This window comes from Periplaneta americana, chromosome 4, assembly GCF_040183065.1.
Source record: "Periplaneta americana isolate PAMFEO1 chromosome 4, P.americana_PAMFEO1_priV1, whole genome shotgun sequence".
Lineage (NCBI taxonomy): Eukaryota > Metazoa > Arthropoda > Insecta > Blattodea > Blattidae > Periplaneta > Periplaneta americana.
The window spans coordinates 5,769,307-5,793,291 of NC_091120.1; the positions used below are offsets into that span (position 1 = coordinate 5,769,307).

General features: G+C 35.0%; 1 protein-coding gene across 1 annotated transcript in view; it reads left to right on the forward strand.

Annotated features, from left to right (window-relative positions):
• HGTX (HGTX homeodomain transcription factor) overlaps positions 1-20,455 on the forward strand; it is a 279,836-nt gene extending 259,381 nt beyond the window's left edge. Inside the window, exon 4 of the mRNA XM_069824996.1 lies at positions 18,863-20,455. Coding sequence (XP_069681097.1) covers positions 18,863-19,063 — 201 coding nt within the window. The 3' untranslated portion in view covers positions 19,064-20,455. The remainder of the gene's footprint in view (positions 1-18,862) is intronic.
• Positions 20,456-23,985: the final 3,530 nt, after the last annotated feature.

The following is a 23,985-nucleotide window of genomic DNA, read 5'->3' on the forward strand; positions in this document are numbered from 1 at the left end:
GTTCCCCCTCTGTAAAGTCTAGTAGCTGGGCTGTCTTAGCTCTTTTCTGAAAACATTAATTTCTGTTAGGAATTGGACGTCTACGTAATATTACACAACTGTTTAAAATAAGTTAAATTAAAGGGCCTCGTTAAGTAATTAACTGTCACGTGATTCACCCCCCCCTTTCTACGACCCTGCGACAAAACAACTTGAACGGACAGTAGATAGCATTTCTGAGTGATTTTATCTTTTCGGATCGGGCAGAAGTGAAGATTGAGTTTACAGTACGTAAGGTACTCTTTTATAGAGTAGGTACAGAATTATTTCAACATGAGTTACTCGTACGAAGGACGAAACTGGTAATTGGAATTAGGTACAATAGTCTATAGTGTGATAATATGCACAAAAGAACTGAAGCCTGTATCGAAATGAACAGCCACCATTTTCAAAAATGTGTTTAAATATCCATATTATGATTATTTTCCATTTTAACTTCATTCTCTATATTGTACGCTAATGTGCTGTAACAGTACAATATACATTGCATAATTAATACATCCGAATGGATAGCTCAGTTCGTGAGTAAAACACTAAGTGGTAATACTGTACTGTATTTTTATTAAACAAAAACCTAATGAAAATTATCAAACTCAAAATTGTGATATTTCCTAGCTTACATAATTGAACTACTTTTCTTCCCTCCTATACCTAGTAAAGTGGTTTGTATTTTACGCCAGTATCATCGAACCCCAGTCGTGGAAGGGGTAGCAAACTGTGTTTCCTCTTTCAATCGTTAATAGAAAGGTATAGCCAGATTAATATTAAAAATGTTAGTAAAAATAAAATGATGTTCCTGTATATATAAGTACTGGCAAACTATTTCCTTATCCAACAACTGCTCTGAAGATGGCCACAACACAGCGGTCGAAACGTCAGCCAATAACACCAAGACAACGCGGCAGAAGCCCTGAAGCTTATCCACACACCATGTACACCAGACGCGGAAGCCTACGCGAACAATGTATGTTTCAGCCTACGCTAAACGATCCTAAAATTCCGAGATCTAAACATAAGATTTTCCGTGTCCTCTTTCGGGGAGAGGGTTTTCTCACTTGCTGTAAATACACGACATAGAACCCAGAGCTTTACTTTCCTGTTGCGGGAAGCCTGCAAAGGATTTAATAGTCTTTAAAATCCTTGATCTCGACCAGATTTAAACCTGTGCATCTCATATCCAATAGTAGCCACCAGATTACTGAGGAAGAATAAAATGCCTCGAACTTAAAAACGCTCAAATCAACATTAGAAGCATGACACTTGGAACTGAAGATGACATTAATTTGGAGGACTAAAAATACCAGAAAATAGGAGTAATAAGCGTGTGGTAAATGGTTACATTACTTTTCAGACTATATTTGTATTTACTCTGAAATTTAAGCTTTAATATTTGCCTACGCATTGCGAAAATTGCGCTCTACAGCCAACAGTAATATTTTATTGGCGTATTGTACATTGAAAACTTTCGTCAGCATTAATCTTTGCTGTCTCGTTTGCCTGAATTCTACAACATTCATCTTCATAGTTGAACATATTTGTTCGTACTAGGAAAGTATGCGTATGTAAACGGATACAGATCACTTTTGATGCATCGCAAATATAAATATATTATACACCCAATATTTCATTGACGTTGTCTCTTTGTTTTCCTACAAATTCTGTTATTTGATCCTTACATAAGCATAGAAGTTCCGACACACAGCAATACGTAATATTAAATAGCCTATTTGCATTTGAGTTAAACATAACATTCTTAATATTAGTCCCCATCATTTCTATTTCATTCCTTTATTTTCCTATTATCCAAAATATAAAGAATAATTAATATAGACTAACAATAGCAAAATTTCGGCATAAACACACGCTTTCATAAAAAAAAAAATAGGTTTTCGCATGTCTCTCTGTATACAGCGATTTCTTCTGAAGCATCGCTCGAATTTGTTCATATTCAGTATCTACGAACAAAATTTAGCCGATATTTATGCACATTCTCACTTACAATTGGCTTTTAGATAACTGGAGGTTCATTGCCGTCCTCACATAAGCCCACCATCGGTCCCTATCCTGAGCAAGATTAATCCAGTCTCTATCATCATATCCCACCTTCCTCAAATCCATTTTAATATTATTCTCCCATTTACGTCTCGGCCTCCCCAAAGGTCTTTTTCCCTCAGGTCTCCCAACTAGCACTCTATATGCATTTCTATATTCACCCATACGTGCTACATGCCCTGCCCATCTCAAACGTCTGGATTTAATGTTCCTAATTATGTCAGGTGAAGAATACAATGCGTGCAGTTCTGTGTTGTGTAACTTTCTCCATTCTCCTCTAACTTCATCCTTCTTAACCCCAAATATCTTCTTACGCACCTTATTCTCGAACACTTTTAACCTCTGTTCCTCTCTCAAAATCAGAACCCAAGTTTCACAACCATACAGAACAACCGGTAATAGGCCTATAACTGTCTTATAAATTCTAAATTTCAGCTTTTTGACAGCAGACTGCATGATAAAAGCTTCTCAACCGAATAATAACAGACATTTCCCATATTTATTCTGTGTTTAATTTCCTCCCGAGTACCATTTATATTTGTTACTGTTGCTCCAAGATATTTGAATTTTTCCGCCTCTTCGAAGGATAAATCTCCAATTTTTATATTTACATTTCGTACTAAATTTTCGTCACGAGACATAATCATATACTTCGTCTTTTCGGGATTTACTTCTAAACCTATCTCTTTACTTGCTTCCAGTAAAGTTCCCGTGCTTTCCCTAATCGTTTGAGGATTTTCCCCCAATTTTATTCACGCCATCCGCATAAACAAGCAGCTGATCTTTTCTCATTTCTGCAGCCTATTCTTCAATCTTCTAAATGCAGTCAATGTGAATCTATTACAGATATCGTCGTTGTTCCTGCAATAACTCCTATGTGCAAAATATAAAAATTTTCAGTAGGAAGAAAAAACACATTTGTACATTCTATGGCAGTGGTACATAGAAGATTGTGAATTCTTACATTTTCGAAAGAAAGAAAGAAATACATGTATAATTAAATAAAACTTATAGGAGATTTTATTATTTTCTATATCACTATTTAATAGAGCAGAAAACTAAAAATCGATAAATATGTCACATAGGAGTTATTGCAGGAACAAGGACGATATTCATTTGAAATATGCATGATATGTCTAACGTAACTTAGTGAACAATTCCAAGTGAGAAAAATTTTGTATCTTGATATTCGTATAAAATAAAATTTTTCTAATTAAAAAAGTATGATGGATATTAAAGTAATGTTTGATAATTTAAAAAAATCCCAAAGAAATGTTCTAAAAATGTCCTCACTTATATTTGTTATGCGGTTAAAAGCATTCGTTTGAGCCGTAGAACGTGCATTCGTGTCAGACGTTGATGAAGTTAGCTATTTTTGTATGAATACCTTAATTTTGTGATTTTTTTACGTTTATGACTCCCGATTAGTCCAAAAGTTCAAACTAATATTTTATCTTATTTACCAAGACCTCTCACTATTTCTAGGCATTTAAATAATTTACATGTCCAAAAAAGGTATTTTCTTTGGTCCTGCTCCTGAAGAAAATAAACAGTAGACATAAATAACCTTAATATAATTTGAAAAAATATAGTTAAGAAATTGAACTGTTACGAAACACCTAAAATGTGTAATGATAAAGTTTGTTTTACCTTTATCAGTCCCATTTTATTCTTCCCCCTTAATTGTAACGGATTGCCCAAAGCAAGTTTTGGCATGTCTAATGGTTCTGTGGAAGTGTAGTATAGTGTGGCATTGATAAGTACAGAAAAAGGAATTGGTTAGATCACTGCCTGCTAAAGGATGCACTGAAAGAAATGGTAAACGGGAAAAAGAAGTTCGAGGCAAAAGAAGATATTAGATTATAGACATGAAGATAAATGGATCGTATGCGGAGACCGAAGACGACAGCAGAAAAGAGAGAAAACTGGAGAATGCTGGATTTGCAGTGCAAGACCTAGCTTCCTTTGCAGAAAACAATAAATGAATGACATTTTTGTTCAAATCAAGATTTCAGGTATAACTCCCTGTAAAGTTGATTTGAATAATTTCGAGGGAAAAATTGTTCCGGAGCCGGGTATCGAACCCGGGACCTTTGGTTTAACGTACCAAAGCTCTACCACTGAGCTACCCGGGAACTCTAACCGACACCGATCCAATTTTTCCCTCTATATCCACAGACCTCAAAGTGGGCTGACAACCGTCAAGCAACCAACTCGAGTGCACACTAACTCCGTGTGACTTAAATTGTGGTTTTCTGTTAACGAACAGTGACGTGTATTATGCAAATCAAGATTTCAGGTATAACTCCCTGTAAAGTTGATTTGAATAATTTCGAGAGAAAAATTGTTCCGGAGCCGGGTCTGTGGATATAGAGGGAAAAATTGGATCGGTGTCGGTTAGAGTTCCCGGGTAGCTCAGTGGTAGAGCGTTGGTACGTTAAACCAAAGGTCCCGGGTTCGATACCCGGCTCCGGAACAATTTTTCCCTCGAAATTATTCGACATTTTTGATATTATCTATTATTCTTTATGATGATTATGATGATGGTGATTATTATTATTATCATTATCATTGTAGCCTATCTATTGTTAATGTCTTATTGTTATTCTTAGTGCTGTATAATTCTGTAATTCCCAGTCTATTATTTGTTACGTTGTAAAATTTATGTAAATGTCTTTTGTATCAGCTTGTGTGATACTGGGATCTGGTTTAAGTCAATTCATAGTTAATAATAGATATATTACTTGTATCATTAACGTAATCATCATAAGACATTATTTTCTCGGATAAACTCCAGAACATGGACTGCACCCTTTCCCTCTTACTTCAAAATTCCAATCTTGTGCACACAAAATAAATTATTGGCACTGAAAAGTGCCTTTTCGTAAATATAATGATGTGCATTCGACAAACGCAGACAAATCTGCTCTTTTTAGTATTTTAAGACATAATTTGGTAGGTGCAGTCCGTGTTCCAAAATTTTCCCATTTTCTCTTTTATTTGGAAGGAAAATCAGCAAAAAATATCCAAGTGAAATCTCACCTTTGCCAGATGATTGACTGACATATATTTGCGAATGGAAAACATATCAGTTGGCGGAGACTGCTACAGCGTGTGCGTAAATTTTTCATATCCTCGAAGACGAAAAGTGCCGTATTAGAGGCTAATATGAAACTCAAGCAATAAAATGCGTTACTTTATGATATTCTGCACTTGACATTAACATTTCCAGCGGCCATTCTCACTTGATCTCTACACTGCAGCTTGAGGAACACAGTATCCACCCTCTCCTCCCCTCCCCTCAATATTAACCCCTTTTCTCCCCACCCCCTCCATATCCCCTTCGAACCACATTTCGCAAGCAGCGCTGCGACGCCCGTAGCCGCCTAACTAATACCACTTCATTTAGACGATAAGGGACTACGGACCCCCGGTTCGGAGGGGGTGTGGGGGCAGGAGGGGGCGGTCTTTAGAACAGCTAGCATTATCTCGTCCCCCCGCCACCCCTTCCCCTTCTCCCGGCTCCATGATTGATGGGCATTACATGCCGGCCTAAATACCGTGTAATTTGCAAATACAACGCATAATTACACTTGATTACCGGCGCCCTCTATTCGGGACTCACTTTATGATAAAAGATAGAGGAAGGCGGGCGGGCGGCCTAGCGTGCGAGGCAAGGCGCGGATGATTAAAGCCGCGGTGATGTACTGCAGCTCTTACTAACTACCACGAACAAGGGAAAACAAGCGGGAGAGAACGAGAGAGAGAGAGAGAGAGTTACAAACTCCGCAAGGCCGCCTTCCAATGTCCCACCCCCTCCTCGACTGCCGTCTTCATCTCCGCTCGTCTTCTTCACTCACTTTAATAAACGGTGTCATGTAAATGTCAATTTCTCATTATGAACTTTACAAGAAACTAATTAATCAGTCGTCTTACATAAACTTGCGTCAAATGAACTGTCTGTGACCACTCTATGTGTAGGCGTAGGCTAGTGATGAAAGTCTTCCAGAAAATTTTAATTCGGAAAATTTGCTTCGTCTTTTTAGGAAAATTTACCTTTATAATAGTACATTATGCAACGAGCCTATAATGAAGGTAATTAAGAAGTGAGTATGGATATTTATGAAACGAGCGCAAGCGATTTTCTTAATTACCATTATAGGCGAGTTTCATACGACTTTTTATGCTCGACCACATTTATAACTTGATATTATTAATTTTATTTGTATTTGACATTGAGCAATGTTCCGTATGTTGTGAGATGTGCGCAGACGCGAAAGTATTGATTTTGTTCCGAGGAACAGATGTCCACATTGACCTTGCTAGGCCATAAGAACCTACAGAGATAACATTGAAATTAAATTAGACATTGAAAAACGAGATGACAAATTGAATTTATTTGAATATTATTTACAATTAGCGCTAATTATTATAGTAACAGAACATAACCTTCTGCGACAGTATTGGTTTTCCAGCCTCCGTGACTTTTCGCTAATTCTCTTTCGATTGCATATCCGAGAATAATCGATACTTGCGGTTTTATAACGGTAGAAAGGTGACCTGTCATTGGCTGAACAGTTGAAACCTGAGTCGTCATTGGCTGAAAGACCTGACCTTTAATGAGTAGGTGTAGACTACTTTAATGACATGCATTAAAGGTCTGCTACCAGGTGTATAATTACTACATTTCGGCATGGTCGAGCATAAAGTACTTTTTCTAACCAGCTGACTTTTCCAAGTTTTATTTATTTATTTTTTAGTAGGTTATTTTACGACGCTGTATCAACATCTCAGGTTATTTAGCGTCTGAATGAAATGAAGGTAATAATGCCGGTGAAATGAGTCCGGGGTCCAGCACCGAAAGTTACGTAGCATTTGCTCATATTGGGTTGTGGGAAAACCCCGGAAAAAACCTCAACCAGGTAACTTGTCCCGACAGGGAATCGAACCCGGGCCACCTAGTTTCGCGGCCAGACGCGCTGACCGTTACTTCACAGGTGTGAACTCAAAGTTTTATTCTGTTCCGTAGATAAAGTAACTGCTACCCGAATAACCGTCACTTTGATTATGTAATGTGGACTTTACATCATTAAAAATGTTGCAAACACATTCATTACACAAATAGTTAGGTAATGATACTTCTATTACGCAACTAGTTAGGTAATGTTATTGCTAATAAGCAACTATTTAACTAATGATACTGGTATTACCTAACTGGTTGCGTAATGTGAACCAAACATTAAATTAAATTCAATTCATTTTATTTATTATAAACAAAAATATGTTCACAATCCGCAGGGTTAGCTCTATGGTGACGCGTCTGTCTCCAGATTAACCGGCGCCGGTTCGATTCTCGGCGGAGTCAGAAATTTTCATGTGCACCAATATGCCTGGGTTAAATCCCAAATCTCTCCGCAGTGCATATAAATCGCTTCATAAAGAAAGGGCATCAGTCACATTTTTTTCGAAATTGAGTAAACACTGAATTTCCCATCTTTTTTTTTTAATTGGGTTATTTTATGACGCTGTATCAACATCTAGGTTATTTAGCGTCTGAATGATATGAAGGGGATAGTGCCGGTGAAATGAGTCCGGGGTCCAACACCGAAAGTTACCCAGTATTTGCTCGTATTGGGTTGAAGGAAAACCCCGGAAAAAACCTCAACCAGGTAACTTGCCCCGACCGGGATTCGAACCCGGGCCACCTGGTTTCGCGGCCAGATGTGCTGACCGTTACTCCACAGGTGTGGGCTTTCCCATCTTGAATGTTCAACACAACATTTTATCAAGAAAAGAAACCAGTCCAACATTTCTTTCATCGTGATACTGTGTTCGGAATGTGAGCGTTTTGTAAAGGAAGGGGCATCGGTCCGGACAGTTTTTCTTCATTTCCCACACCTTAGCTAAACTGGAATGATGCACTTTCTTTATGAAGCGTTTCATATGAAGGGAAGACATATTTTGTCATTGTTGATAGTGATTCATCCGTCGGATGGGGACGTTAAGTCTGGCGGCCCCCTTGGTGCTATTCAACAGGAGTAGGCTACGTGCTGGCAACGGGTTTACCCTTCTCCCTTCATTATCATCCTCACCCATTACCTACACTACACTTACATTAAGACTTGGACATACACTCACCCTAGTACACGACATAACTCTTCACAGATACACCTAATGTATAGCGTGGCCCGCTGAAGTGTTGTGCAAATTGAAAATGGGTCACAGTCCTGCCATCTATCCGCTATATTTGGAACTCGAATCACGCAAGTGAAGTGGGTAGGCATTAAACACAATATCTTCACAATTTGTTACATTAATTTTTGGAGATAACGATGCTACTGTCCGTGTCTCACTTCCTGAGCTGTTTCTTTGCTGGGCGAGACGCACAGGGGGAGAGTGGGAGGTCCTGGGTACCGCATGTGCCTACTACCCTACGTTCAACACATCGGCCTTTTCAGGATTGTTTTCGTCAGGTATGGAATAAGATCAGCCATGGATAAGGAAATGAATAGGCCATCCCCTCACAAAACAAATTATGTCGTACTCATCAATTCCTGTAACTAACCACTAATACCAGCGGTAGACTACAGTCTCTACTCGAGATTATCGACCTAATCGCGATTATGGATGTCATGTGTACAAATCCGTAAACTCTTTCCTCTATGGCAGTGTTTCTCAAACTTTTTCCACCGCGAAACCCCTTTTAATCTAAAGTGTAACTGCGGAATCCCTGTAATATTTTATTAGTATTTAATAATAATTAACAGACAAGTGAAAGCTAGTATCTCAGTAATTCTGTTTGCTTTTTAAGCCTGCAATCTTGTTTTAAGGCGGAAAGTGGTAGTCTTATTTCTACTGTACTTCTGCATTTTGTCTTTTCGGTATTTTGTTTTAGTGAACACATACGCAGAGAATCCAGTGATGAAAGTGATAACTGTTATGGGTATTTTCCGCTTTAGATGTTCATTAAACATATTATTACACATGTTATTGGAATATTATTATTATTATTATTATTATTATTATTATTATTATTATTATTATTATTATTATAAGTTTCTTAGGAAAATATTTGGGGCTAAGAGGGATGAAGTTACAGGAGAATGGAGAAAGTTACACAACACAGAACTGCACGCATTGTATTCTTCACCTGACATAATTAGGAACATAAAATCCAGACGTCTCAGATGGGTAGGGCATGTAGCACGTATGGGCGAATACAGAAATGCATATGGAGTGTTAGTTGGGAGGCCGGAGGGAAAAAGACCTTTAGGGAGGCCGAGACGTAGATGGGAGGATAATATTAAAATGGATTTCAGGGAGATGGTATATGATGGTAGAGACTGGATTGATCTTGCTTACGATAGGGACCAAAGGCGGGCTTATGTGAGGGCGGCAATGAACCTCCGGGTTCCTTAAAAGCCATTTGTAACTAAGTAAGTATTATTAGTTTATTATTATTATTATTATTATTATTATTATTATCATCATCATCATCATCATCGGTGGTTTCATGTTATTATCGATTCATATTTTCGTAACATTTATATATTTTATGCTCGACCATGCCGAAATGTAGTAATTATACACCTGGTAGCAGACCTTTAATGCATGTCATTAAAGTACACCTACTCATTAAAGTACAGGTCTTCAGCCAATGATAACTCAGCTTACATGTGTTCAGCCAATGACAAGTCAGCTTTGTACCGTTATAAAACCGCAAGTATCGATTATTTTCGGATATGCAATCGAAAGAGAATTAGCGAAAAGTCACGGAGGCTGGAAATCCAATACTGTCGCAGAAGGTTATGTTCTGTTACTATAATAATTAGCGTTAATTGTAAATAATATTCAAATAAATTCAATTTGTCATCTCGTTTTTCAATGTCTAATTTTATTTCAATGTTATCTCTGTAGGTTCTTATGGCCTAGCAAGGTCAATGTGGATATCTGTTCCTCGGAAAAAATCAATACTTTCGCGTCTGCGCACATCTCACAACATAGGGACATTGCTCCAGGTCAGATACAATAAAATTAATAATATCAAGTTAGAAATATGGTCGAGCATAAAAAGACGTATGAAACTCGCCTATAATGGTAATTAAGAAGCTCGTATGAAAATTATGAAACTCGCTTCCGCTCGTTTCATAAATATCCATACTCACTTCTTAATTACCTTCATTATAGGCTCGTTGCATAATGTACTAGTATAGTATCCACTAAGTATAAAATAGCCACCGGAGCAGCCTAGTCGGCTAAGGCGCTTGCCTATCGATCCAGAGTTGCGCTCGGGCGCGGGTTCGATTCCCGCTTGGGCTGATTACCTTGTTGGATTTTTCCGAGATTTTCCCCAACCTTAAGGCGAATGTCAGGTAATCTTTGGCGAATCCCCGGCCTCATCTCGCCAAATACCATTTCGCTATCATCAATCTCATCGATACAAAATAATCTAGTAGTTGATACAATGTCGTTAAATAACCAAGTAAAAAAAAAAGAACTAGATGATTCAGCAATTTTTACGAAACTCTTAAAACGCACAATGAGAAAGAATGTGTCATATTCGTGACTGCGATTATTAAGGTTTATAAACAAGTGTATGATTTTTCCTGCGACTGAACCTGGAAACGCAGTCGAGCTAGTCGTTCACCGAGGGAAGTATCATTTACCAATTTCTTCTACAGAGCGAAGACATGGAACTCGGCCAGGGAAGGACGCGATAAAAAGAAGAGACTTCAGGGTTAGGAACCAATTACAAAGGGAAGGATGCGGTCGGGCCTTTTATAACGCTTTGTAATTAAACTTCAAATTGCAATAGTAAACAGAAATTTTAATGGATAATTTTGTACACCAATTCAGAGTTGACGCTTGCTTTTATTGACAAAAAAATAGTACTTAGGATATTCACTGCACAAAACTTGTATATAATAATAATAATAATAATAATAATAATAATAATAATATTTATTAATACTATACACTTGAGCTACATTAGGCATTGCAGCCCGAAAGAGCAGAAGCTCCTCGTGCTCGGGCGCAGTTCAGATCAGTTATACAAAATATATCACAAAATTACGAGAGTTCATTGAGCACAATAACATTAATAAATGGTAAAATACATACAGCATGTAATAACAGGGTCTATATACAAACAGAAAATACAGAAGTACATGAATATTAGAGTAACAATTTTAACTCAATTAGCTTAAACAATTAAATAATTAATCTGATTTGTTTCTTAAATCTATGTGTGTTAAGTGTACTTAGCTCAGGGTAAGCTCTAATTAATTCATTATATATTTTGGGTCCAAAATTTCTGCTGTGTTTTAATCCAGCAGTTGTGTGGCATTTGGGAGTATTTAGAAAGAAACTGTAGTTTTGTCTCGTCTGGTATTCATGAGGATCATATTTAAATTTATTGTGGTTTTTATGGAAGTAAATCAGCAATTTTTGTTTATAAATTTTTCTAGATTTGATACACCAAATTCCTGAAAAATTAATTTTGTTGGATAATCAAAAGGTTTATATAGACAAATTTTGATAATTCTTGTAACAAAAGTTTGTATAGGCCTAACTCTTGGTTATATCAGTGGAATAACTCAGTCGTTAGGCTGGAGAATACCGGAAATGATTTCACCAACGCGACTTTCTGAATAGCTACTGGACGCTGCCAATCTACAGGGTGTATCAGAAATACAGCTTTCTTCAAACGTTTCTAAAACAAAATTAATACCATTTTCATTAACATCACATGGCCTTGAACAACTAAAAATAAATAATAATAGAAGTATAACATTACATGATTGTATCCTACCTACTTGCTCATGTAACGCTTTGAGTATATTCTCACAAGTTAAATATTTAGGCATTATTATTGACCAACATTTAAAATGGGACAAGCATGTCTCCTTCCTGTGTAACAGATTGCGTAAAACAATCCACAAATTTTCCATTCTACGCTCTTATTTACCTGTTTATGTTCTGCGTACTGTGTACTTAGCTCTGTTTCAATCAATAATTCAGTATGGTATTTTAGGTTGGGGAGGAATGGCAAAATCGACTCTCCATCCTTTAAATTTGCTCCAAAAAAAATGATCAAAATTTGTCTAAGCTTATATAAACCTTTTGATTACCCAACAAAATTATTTTTTCAGGAATTTCGTGTATCAAATCTAGAACAAATTTATAAACAAACATTGCTGATTTACTTCCATAAAAATTACAATAAATTTAAACTTGATATTCATGAATACCATACGAGACAAAACTACAGTTTCTTTCTAAATACTCCCAAATGCCACACAACTGCTGGATTAAAACACAGCATGAATTTTGGACTCAAAATATATAATGCATTAATTAGAGCTTACCCTGAGCTAAGTACACTTAACACACATAGATTTAAGAAACAAATCAGATTAATTATTTAATTGTTTAAGCTAATTGAGTTAAAAATTGATACTCTAATATTCATATAATTTTGTATTTTCTATTTGTATATAGACCGTATTATTACATGCTGTATGTATTTTACCATTTATTAATGTTATTGTGCTCAATGAACTCTCTTAATTTTGTGATATATTTTGTATAACTGATCTGAACTGCGCCCGAGCACGAGCTTCTGCTCTTTCGGGCTGCAATGCCTAATGTAGCTCAAGTGTAAAGTATTAAATAAATAAATAATAAATAAATAAATAAATAAATAAATAAATAAATAAATAAATAAATAAATAAATAAATAAATAAATAAATAAAATGTTTGATTGCACTGTGTAATGGCACTTTTATTGTTACAAGAAATATGGCATTACTGTTGGAAAGGCAATTCTTCAAGTAACAACAATACCACACCACAACAATGCTGAGCTTACGTCATTAGTCAAGATGGCGGTGGACATGCAACAGCAAATTACAGTTGCAGCGTGGACAATGAAGTGCGGTAATGATCGTGAGGCCTTCGACTGTGGGTAAAATCGGAACGGGAAGTATCCAGAAAGGAAAACCTTCTGGAAGACCTCACAGTAGCATGGATGCGGCAACAACGGGAAGGATTTTGGAAGCATTCGACACTAGCCCACAAAAATCGACCCGCCAAGCTGCACGTGAACTTGGTATCAGTCATGCCAGTGTGTATCGGGCTGAAAATAGCAGTTGAGGAAGAAATTCATGCTATTCCAATGGCCATGTATCATAAATCAATTAATGACTTCCTGAAGCGTTGCCGATTACGCTTGAATGTGAATGGTGAACAGTTTGAGGTAATAAAGTGACTTAGTATTGTTGTAAGTGACTTGTTTAATTTGAAGAATTGTCTTTCCAACAGTAACGTCATACCTGTAACAATAATACTGCCGTCACACGATGCAATCAAACGTATAGCCGTACTTCTGATACACGCTACACTATCAAAAAGTAGGCCTATTGAATTTTCTCCTAAGAGGAAAAAGGACAGAAGTCAAACTACATTCTAAATTGAAAAATGGTTTACATAAGCACTTTTATTATTGCAAGAGGAATAAGAATAAAAACTATAGGCTTCACTTTAAACAAATTAAATCGAAAATCAAATGACCTTTATGGGGTTAGGTACACCTTACAGCAGTAAATTTTTTTGGAAATATGCAACATTTTTTTCATCCATTACTGTATCTTATACAATAATGGAAATTGGTGTGTGTAAAATACTGTCCTCCTGCTATAAGAAAAAAATATTTTTACGATTATTTTTTTTTTTTTTTTCAAAATTCAAAATGATGGCAGTTTACTGTGTAGTGATGAAGCGTTTCCCTCATAACTCATAAACTTGTTAACTTTTTCATGTTCTCTCTCTTTTATTTTATTTCTGAAACTCATGTTTACAATATCATGCTCTTTTAACTACATTCCTTAATAAATATATATTTTTTTATTTTGTGTTAGAAGAAAATACTGATATTTGACCATTTTAATTGATTTTTTTTTATTAGACAGTCTATCAAAGGTAGAGAAGTGATTTTGCATCGTATTGTATATATGACATGCATAAATACACACAAAAAGATTCTTCATCACTGCACAGTAAACTACGACCGTTTTGAACTTTGAAAAAAAAAATGTATATAAATATTTTTTTTAATTGTAAAAATACTTTTTTCATACAGCAGAAGGACAGTATTTTACACATAGTAATTTTCATTTTTGTACAAGATACAGTAATGGAGGAAAAGAATGTTAAATATTTAAAAACTTTTATTGCTGTAAGCTGTACCTAACCGCTTAAAACGTCCTCCAAATAGCCTACAACATAAATAATGCCATTTATATTATTTTAATGTACCGAAGTACATATGATATTTCCATGCAGATATTCTGCGTCATCATACGATGAAAGAGTAATGGAACGGAGACATCTATGACGTAGTGCAGAGGGCGGCCACTAGAGGGAACCCAAGAGTTGGAGCTTAATCTGAGACGATTCTAACCGACGTCGGAGTTGTATCCGGTGTGGCTTAGTGGATAAAGCATCAGCACGTAGAGCTGAAAACCCGGGTTCAAATCCCGGCGCCGGAGAGAATTTTTCTCCGTTCCATTACTCTTTCGTCGTATAATGCCATTTGCTTTCCATCTTACCTAGAGTCAATTAACTTTTATTTGAAACATTTCTTTCTAAGACGCTTCGTTGTTTGAGATTTTGAGCACTTTTTAGATAATTGTCCGAAGATAGATCTGAACCATATAAGTGATTACTAACAAGGCACTACTTATGAGGCAACTAGACCAGGAGATAATGGAATAGGGTTGCAAGTTCCTTTCCCCCTCCTTTACATAATTCGCCGATTAGCTACATATTACACTAATCAGACTTCAGATGCCTTTGAATAATTTGGAGGGAAAAATTGTTCCGGGGCCGGGTATCGAACCCGGGACCTTTGGTTAAACGTACCAGATGCCTTTGTCTTTTCGGGATTTACTTCCAAACCTATTTCTTAACTTGCTTCCAGTAAAATTCCCGTGTTTTCCCTAATCGTTTGTGGATTTTCTCCTAACATATCCAACCTACCCGGTATAATTATGTATCCAAAATATTAACTACGGTATCGTTACAGCAATTAAGTAGGAAGTTATTTTCTCGACATTCGCTATTACAAGTCAGTAAGACGAAAATTGCACGATATTTGCCTTCATCTTTACAACTAGCAAAATAAAGCTATTTTTCCAGAGATTTCCCTTCTTTGTGTGTTTTGTGAATGGAGGGTTAGAAAACTCTCACACATTCAAACTGCAGCAGCCGGCCATGCTACATCATTTGCCTGCTGTTCTACGAGGAATGACATTGGGTGGCTACTGACAAAAAAGCAATACTTCGATAATTATAAAAAAAACATCACAATTTTTACATGGAACAGAGGAGAACATATCTGATGATGAACGAAAAACTGACACTGCATTTTTTGTAGCATTCTAGATGCCACTTTGAATAACCAGCAATTTTTGTGCAATCATAATCAATACATGTGAGGCGAGTGTGAAAATATCGCAGTCATCTCGATTCCAGCACACGAAACACAGCAGAGGTCGCAAGAAGATTCGACTGTGTTAACAAAATTTCTTCACAAAACATTTCGTTTATATTGATTGTTTAGTATATTTAGAATAGTTCTAAGGGTGGTCCTTGTACGTGAACGAAAGGAAAAAATTATTGTAAATTTTCTGATATAATTATATATGTATATATATATATATATATATATAATACATATAGGTTTGGAAGTAAATCCCGAAAAGACAAAGTATATGATTATGTCTCGTGACCAGAATATTGTACGAAATGGAAATATAAAAATTGGAAATTTATCTTTTGAAGAGGTGGAGAAGTTCAAATATCTTGGAGCAACAGTAACAAATATAAATGATACTCGGGAGGAAATTAAACACAGAATAAATATATGAGAAATGCCTGTTATTATTCGGTTGAGAAGCTTTTATCATCTAGTCTGTTGTCAAAAAATTTGAAAGTTAGAATTTATAAAACAGTTATATTACCGGTTGTTCTTTATGGTTGTGAAACTTGGACTCTCACTTTGAGAGAGGAAAATAGGTTAAGGGTGTTTGAGAATAAGGTGCTTAGGAAAATATTTGTAGAGGGATGAAGTTACAGGAGAATGGAGAAAGTTACACAACACAGAACTGCACGCATTGTATCCTTCACCTGACATAATTAGGTACATTAAATCGAGACGTTTGAGATGGGCAGGGCATGTAGCACGTATGGGCGAATCCAGAAATGCATATAGTGTGTTAGTTGGGAGGCCGGAGGGAAAAAGACCTTTGGGGAGGCCGAGAAGTAGATGGGAAGATGATATTAAAATGGATTTGAGGGAGGTGGGATATGTTGATAGAGAATGGATTAATCTTGCTCAGGATAGGGACCAATGGCGGGCTTATGTGAAGGCGGCAATGAACCTCCGGGTTCCTTAAAAGTCAGTAAGTAAGTAAGTATATATATAATTCATAATTTATGTAATTTTCACAGCGTTATAATGAACAATTTAAAACCATTTCAAGATGTCACCCGAAGCTTTTAAGTGCATAGACGTCTCCATCATCTTTTACGAATTTACGTTTGGATAAACATGTTCTTTTTCTTTACATTAGATTAAGAAAAATTATTCACTATTTGGTTATCCTATGAAATTACTTGACTATCCATACTTTACGACTGATTTATGTCGCATTAGTACAAGCTATATTACAATACGGTGTTATAGGATGGGGTTGTGCTTACAGTACCTCCCTCATGCCTGTAACACTGCTGCAGAAAAGAATAATAAAAATATGTCTTAATAAACCTCTTGATTATCCCTCAGAAATGTTGTAGGCCTATTCTGAATTTAAAATATTTAATATCCATCGAATTTATATAAGAAATTTTTATTGAATTTCGTACATAAAAACCCGATATTTGAAGGGTTCAGAGCCATAGTGGGCCAAGTGCCATTTATTAAAAACGGAGAAAGCAAGGGTTAAAGTTAAGTGAATACCATAGTGTAATGAAGATTGACATATCATTTAGTTTTAATGTGAATACGTTATATCACTTGGTATATGTTTAATTGAATTATGGTAAGCACTTAATTTTAACCCTTGTTTTCTCCGTTTTTAAAAAATGGTGCTTGGCCCACTATGGCTCTGAACCCTTCATATATTTATTTTGTATTCACTTAAAAATACAAAACTTAAAAATCAGACAACATAGGCTATAAATGCTTGCAGAACCTAAATGTACCACAACTATACCTTATAATCACAGTAGCAATTTCGGTCCAAGGCTCTATAACGAGGTAATAGCTAAATTCCCAAACATTCAATCTGCTAATGCTCCTTATTTTAAAAAGTCAATTAAAAATTATTGTCTAGGAAGAAAATATAATTTATCAATTATTTTAGTATCTGTGTTTTTGTCTTTCTCTTTTTACTTTTTATTCTGTTAATAATTCATAAAAATTCTTATCTTGAAATTTTGCCGAATGTCCCTGAGCATGAGTAGGCCTATGTACTATTTCTGGGGATGCTACAGTGATATTTATAAAAAATCTATCTTTGTTCTAGCCATAAATTATAATTTGTTAACTAATTATTTTCTATTTTGTATACTAAATTAATTATACAAATCATAAAAAATGAGAACACCAGTATCAGTAAATTTTTGTTTATTTGCTTGTTCTTGTATTAATATTTCTGGTGGTGTGGTAGAAAAGGCCTGATAGACTTAACTCCATCAGAGTAAATAAATAAATAAATAAATAAAATTCGTCGGTTTCTTGGTAAAAGTGACCAAATCACACTGAAGGCTTCCAAGCCTTATGAAAATTTAAGACATAATTTTATATTAAAAACTAATAATATAGCACATTTACCTTCAAAATAACTAATTACTAACATCTAAAGAAGTGCAGATATCTTTGGACGGATCATTAAACTTTTAAATGCCTTCTCCCAACAATTTCGCATTTTTGGACTTGGTCACTTTCACCAAAAAACCGATGAAATAAATAAATAAATAAATAAATAAATAAATAAATAAATAAATAAATAAATAAATAAACAGGTAAGTGCATAAATAAATAAATTAATTAATTAAATCAATCAATAAATCAATAAATAGATAAACAAACAAACAAACAAGTAAGTAAGTACGTAAGTAAGTAAATAAATAAATACGTAAATAAATAAATAAATAAATAAACAAACAAACAAGTAAGTGCGTAAATAAATAAATTAATTAATTAAATAAATCAATAAATAAATAAACAAAGAAACAAACAAACAAGTAAGTACGTAGAGTAAGTAAATAAATAAATACGTAAATAAATAAATACATTAACAAACAAACAAACAAATAAATAAATAAAAATTAAATAAATAAACAAATAAAAATAAATAAGTAAATAAATAAATAAGTAAATAAATAAATAACAAATAAATAAATAAGTAAATAAATAAATCTGCTCGACACCAGGGAGATACGAGGCTTAAATTGTTAGAGCTACAGCAAGCAACACAACTGACAACGCACAATTATAATTAGATGATTATCTAGCAATAATTATTATTACTGTACCTACATAATACGTTTCTACATATTTATAAGGCTGGAATATGGTGAAATAAGTTCCTAGGATTATTGTAAAAATTATTAGTATTGGACAAACATTCATACTCTATGCAGACTCGACACAAATTAATTTACAGTATACGCTCATATATTTACGCAGATTTCTTTGATTTTTAGGTTTGGTTCCAGAACCGAAGGACCAAATGGAGGAAGAAACACGCTGCAGAAATGGCGACAGCGAAACGCAAACAAGAAGAGGCTGAAGGTCTGGCGGATGGGGACGGATCGGACAGGGACGACGACGACCTGGGAGTGAGGGGCAATGCGGCCAAGCGCCTGAGACGAGAACTGCAAGAAGAGGAGCTGGCGCGGCAGTGAACCCGGCATGTCGCTTTTCATAGTGAATCATAGTTATACAAGTGTCGAACTACGGCCGTATTTTCGGAGAGAGAATTCTAAGTGTACTGAACTACTGTGTGCAGAAGAATTTCCTCTCAGCAATACCCAGGGAAGGACGAACAGCAGCCGAACGTGAGCTTGCGTTTTGGTTCGTCATATTTCATCCAGTGATACGGAAACGTGCTCTAACCCGATGTTGAGACATTTCAACATATGTTCGCATAAAATACTTTCATGGCACGAAAGATTGGGACATATTTATAATGTGTGTATATATCGTAAAATGTTACACTATCCAGAGAATTTATAAGATATGTGGGACTCATCTTGAACTTACTTTCCCAAATGATTAAGAGTTTAAAAATAGGGACATTTGTTCATATGTTGCAAAAAAAATCAAGGAAAATAACGTGGATTAACATCTTCAATGATGAAGTGCTCATTAATGATTCAGGAATAAAGAGCTTTGTTCGTCGTAGACTCGAAAGTTTCTTAGTCTGCCAAAACCAGGGAGACATCAGCTGCTTTTCCAAGTTTTCTTTCAACTTAGCCACTCAAAATGTGAGAAACAGTTTCAATTCTGAAAACTTTGAACTGTCTATCGTGTTCGATATACTGGTACTAGCATTCAGGATATTACTTTAAAGTTGAAGACAAGAGTATTTTGCGTCCATGGAATCAGGAATTCAGTAAAGTTTGAAAACTACAAATATGAGTATGTTGAGGGTAATTATTGCCATACAGAAGAACTGCACTGTTAAATATGAACACTGAATATCTTTGAAGTAGGTTACATAGCAAATAAAGATCAAGGACCTGATTTATAGTTGGCACTTACAAATGAGGAAACCTTAAGTGTTCATTGTCAGTTCAGAGTTGCGTCTGAACCAGAAATGGTTTCAATAAAATAACTATTAAGTCCATTTAAATATCACTCCTGATCACATAATAAGATTGTTCATTCTCATGTTATGAAATGGCAATATATAAAAGAGAACAACTACTAGGATCTCCACTGTCTAAAATGAATTTTTTGGTAATGATCGCTAGATGGAAGTACTGCCACAAACTATTACTCCATGCAATTCCATCAGGATTATAAAGTGACTTCTTTTGCAGTCACTATATAGGAGCATTGTAAAATTGCTCAAAGTTGTCTTGAAAGTGTATTAGATTGATAAATCTGTTATGTGATCAGGGGTATAATAATAGGCCTAATGATTTCTGCTTGAAAACAACGTTGATAATTTTGCAAAATGTGTTTAATTTTATACTAGGCATTCTTCATATACAGCAAAAAGAAACAACAGAGATTGTAGAATTATTTAATGGTACATAATAAGAATCAATGTAAGGAACGTTTTCGTTAACATGTTGAAGGTCGTGAATCTTTTGGTGAGTTTGAATCAGAATACATTTCAATTTTCATTGGTAACCTAGACAAGTCAGGTTATGTTTCACTAGAATATCGGGAATGTAATAGCAATTTCTGGTTGAAAACAATGTTGCTAATTTTGCAGAATGTATTTAATCTTATGTTAGACATATTTCATATAGACTACAGCAAAACGGTACATCAGAGATATGTAGAATCCTTTACTGGTAGATCTACATAAGTTAATAAGAATCAATGTAAGAATGTTTTCGTTAGCAAGTTGATGATTGTTAACGTTTTGGTGAATTTGAATCAGAATGCATTAACAACGTATGATTTCTACTCTCTTATTGATGAAACTATTGTTATTTTGAGATATTATCAATTTTATTTAATCACTTCAGATGGTATTTACAGTGATTTTTATCAGTCATAAGTTCATCACCTATCTTATTTTGTATTCATACAGCAAACTACTCATAAAAGCAGTAATACCAATAATTAGTTTGCAGTTTTTGTGTAGATTTGCAACATCTGTCAGACAGCAATGTGCCGTATAATATTCGACGTTCTAAAATGGTTAATATCTTATATCATGATGTACAATAAGGTTCTTACCAATTACCTGTTCGTTCAGGAATATTTTTTTTTCCTTGAATATGAACAATTTGTACATGAATTGAAAATCATAAATTTAAGTGTCAATACAATGAGATTTTACGCTTTCGCAGTAATTTTTTTCTTCTCAGTGTCGTATTGTTGCCAATACTACTGAAGCACGATACAACTGAGCAGAAAAGTGAACTCAAAAGCGAATAAATTTATGATTTCTGCTAAGTTATATGTTGCCAAATCTTAAACACTGTCGGGTAGTCACTTAGGGCCATATTCATAGACATTCTTAGCGCGGGCTTCCGGTGGATGATCAGCGAACTAACGTTTTTCGTATTCATGAACCACTGTTAGCGATATATGATATGATGTGAATCCTGTACAAGTAATCAGCCGATAGCTGGGGCTAGTTTAGCACGCTCGTAGTGCGGGCTAGCGAAATGTCTATGAATAGCACCCTTAGTGTATGAGTTTTTGTGTAGATTTGCAACATCTGTCAGACAACAATGTGCCGTATAATATTCGACGTTCTAAAATGGTTAACATCCTATATCAAGATGTACAATAAGGTTCTTACCAATGATCTGTTCGTTCAGGAATAATTTTTTTCCTTGAATATGAACAATTTGTACATGAATTGCAAATCGTAAATTTATGTGTCAATACAATGAGATTTTACGCTTTCGCAGTAATTTTTTTTTCTTCTCAGTGTCGTACTGTTGCCAATACTACTGAATCACAATACAACTGAGCAGAAAAGTGAACTCAAAAGCGAATAAACTTACGATTTCTGCTAAGTTATATGTTGCCAAATCTTAAACACTGTCGGGTAGTCACTTAGTGTATGAGTGCACACAATTTTTTCAACTACTTGTCTAGAAAAAAAGGCATGTAAGTGATTACTTTTTATATCCATTCTTGTAACTTAAGGGTTCTTATCGTAAGTGCCGACTATGAATTCCGATTCTTCTTGTGAATAAAAAATCCTACAACAGTGGCCTCAACTTCAAAAGTTTTACAACGTCTGATGTTACAAGGATATGCATTGGACTGTAACTTTTTTAGTGTTACTTGAAAGAAGTTGCAATATTTGTGTTTGTAATATGTTGTCATTTAATGACCATATTTCATACAGGGAATTTGTTCTGTGGAAGAAGACAGAATAAATTGTGATATAGGCTATATCACTCTTATGCTTGAGTTTGATTGGCATAAGAAAACAGACAAATAGTTAACAACAAGTGGTGGTAATTGTAAGTAACAAAACATGAATCGCAATATATTTTTACCCAAACGAAAGTGCGCAAGGGATTAAACAAACTTTACCTTCAATTGTATGGAATTGTGTTCATTATCGTCAGTGTTTAGAATTCATATTAGATGATACATTACTAACTTGCCTGGCTGATTGATCTCTTAAATTCATAAAGAAACAAAATAGAGCAACACATTTCTATACGATTGGGGATAAAGGTTGTCCATCTTATTAGCAATTAAAATAAAGAAAAAAATGTCTACGACACAAGGATCAACTACATTCAATGTAGCTTCATGGTTAATTTGTACTGCACATAAAGTGTACATGCCAATACAACCAATTTTAACGGTTTTTCAAATTGTGATGCGAGACAAATGTTAGTGAACCACAAAGCCCAAAAGGCATGGACTTTTGAATTGGTTCTCATAACCGAGTGTATACGATGAGCCATCAGTGAGAAGTACAGTAGTATATTAACTAAGCTTTAATCTTCGTAACGCGATGGTGGCAATATGGAAGATAATCGCATACAAAATCACATTCATTTTACTGGTAGTCTAAAGTGTGTATGGTGCGTAGTTGTGTTATGTGAAGAATCTAGAAATATTAATCACTCATATTTACTTTTCTTATAGTCATTATCGCATGCTCAAAAATCTGACTTCGTGTTTAAGAATGCATTTTAGTTTACTTTATTACAGGAAGGATGTGAAGAATAAGCACATTTGGCAAAAGAAAAAGATCTTCTATCCTGTTCTTTAGCACTTTGATTAAGTTTTTTTCTATCTTCTTTTAATCTATAGACAATGCCTTGTCACTGAAATCATTGTTCTTTTTTTTCAGCTATACTTTTCATTATTTATCCATGTTATAGTTTTTAATTATTTTACAGTCAGTACTCACTAGGTACCGACTTGAAATTACGTGAATTTTGCTATCAATTTTTTCCTCTTTTTCCCAAGATTTTCCCATCATCTCTCCAACATATGGATTTTCCTCCGCTCGGAAAATGTCCCTCCATCTGGCAATATCGAAAATCTCAACTACTACAAAGTATCTGAAGAGGAGATCCATTCATTCCTACTTTTCTGCCAAAGGGAAGATCCTTCACTTCAAATCCAGCATTCTCCAATCTTTTCCTCATTTCCACCTTCCTCCTATACTTCGCATTCGTTCCATACATCTTGAGGTTGAGTCTCCGCATACAATCCATACATCTTAATGTCCAGCTATTCCGGGAAAACTGGGAATTCCAATGAAAAATTCTTCTCCGAAATATTTGTTTATTAGTGTCAGACATAGCTAAAGTTCTAGAATTAAATATTCTAATGCTTTATTTTCAAAAGGAAAATATTTTACAACTTTTATGAGCATTGAATCTAAATAGTCTTATTTTAGTAATAGTTATTATTTTGTTTCCCTGAAGTTTGCAACACTTACTCATAGAGAGATCAGCTGTAAATATATGTTTTTCAAGGAACTACTGTTGAAGAAATATTTTGAGAGTCTGCACTGTTAATTCCACAGCTCCAGGATCAAGGAACTTTTCACACTGTAATATATTCTTTATGCTATTTATTTTCAGTAATTTGAGTTAATAACAATTAATCTTACAGTTCAAGTGAATATTTTGATTTATAAATGTCACAGTTATTT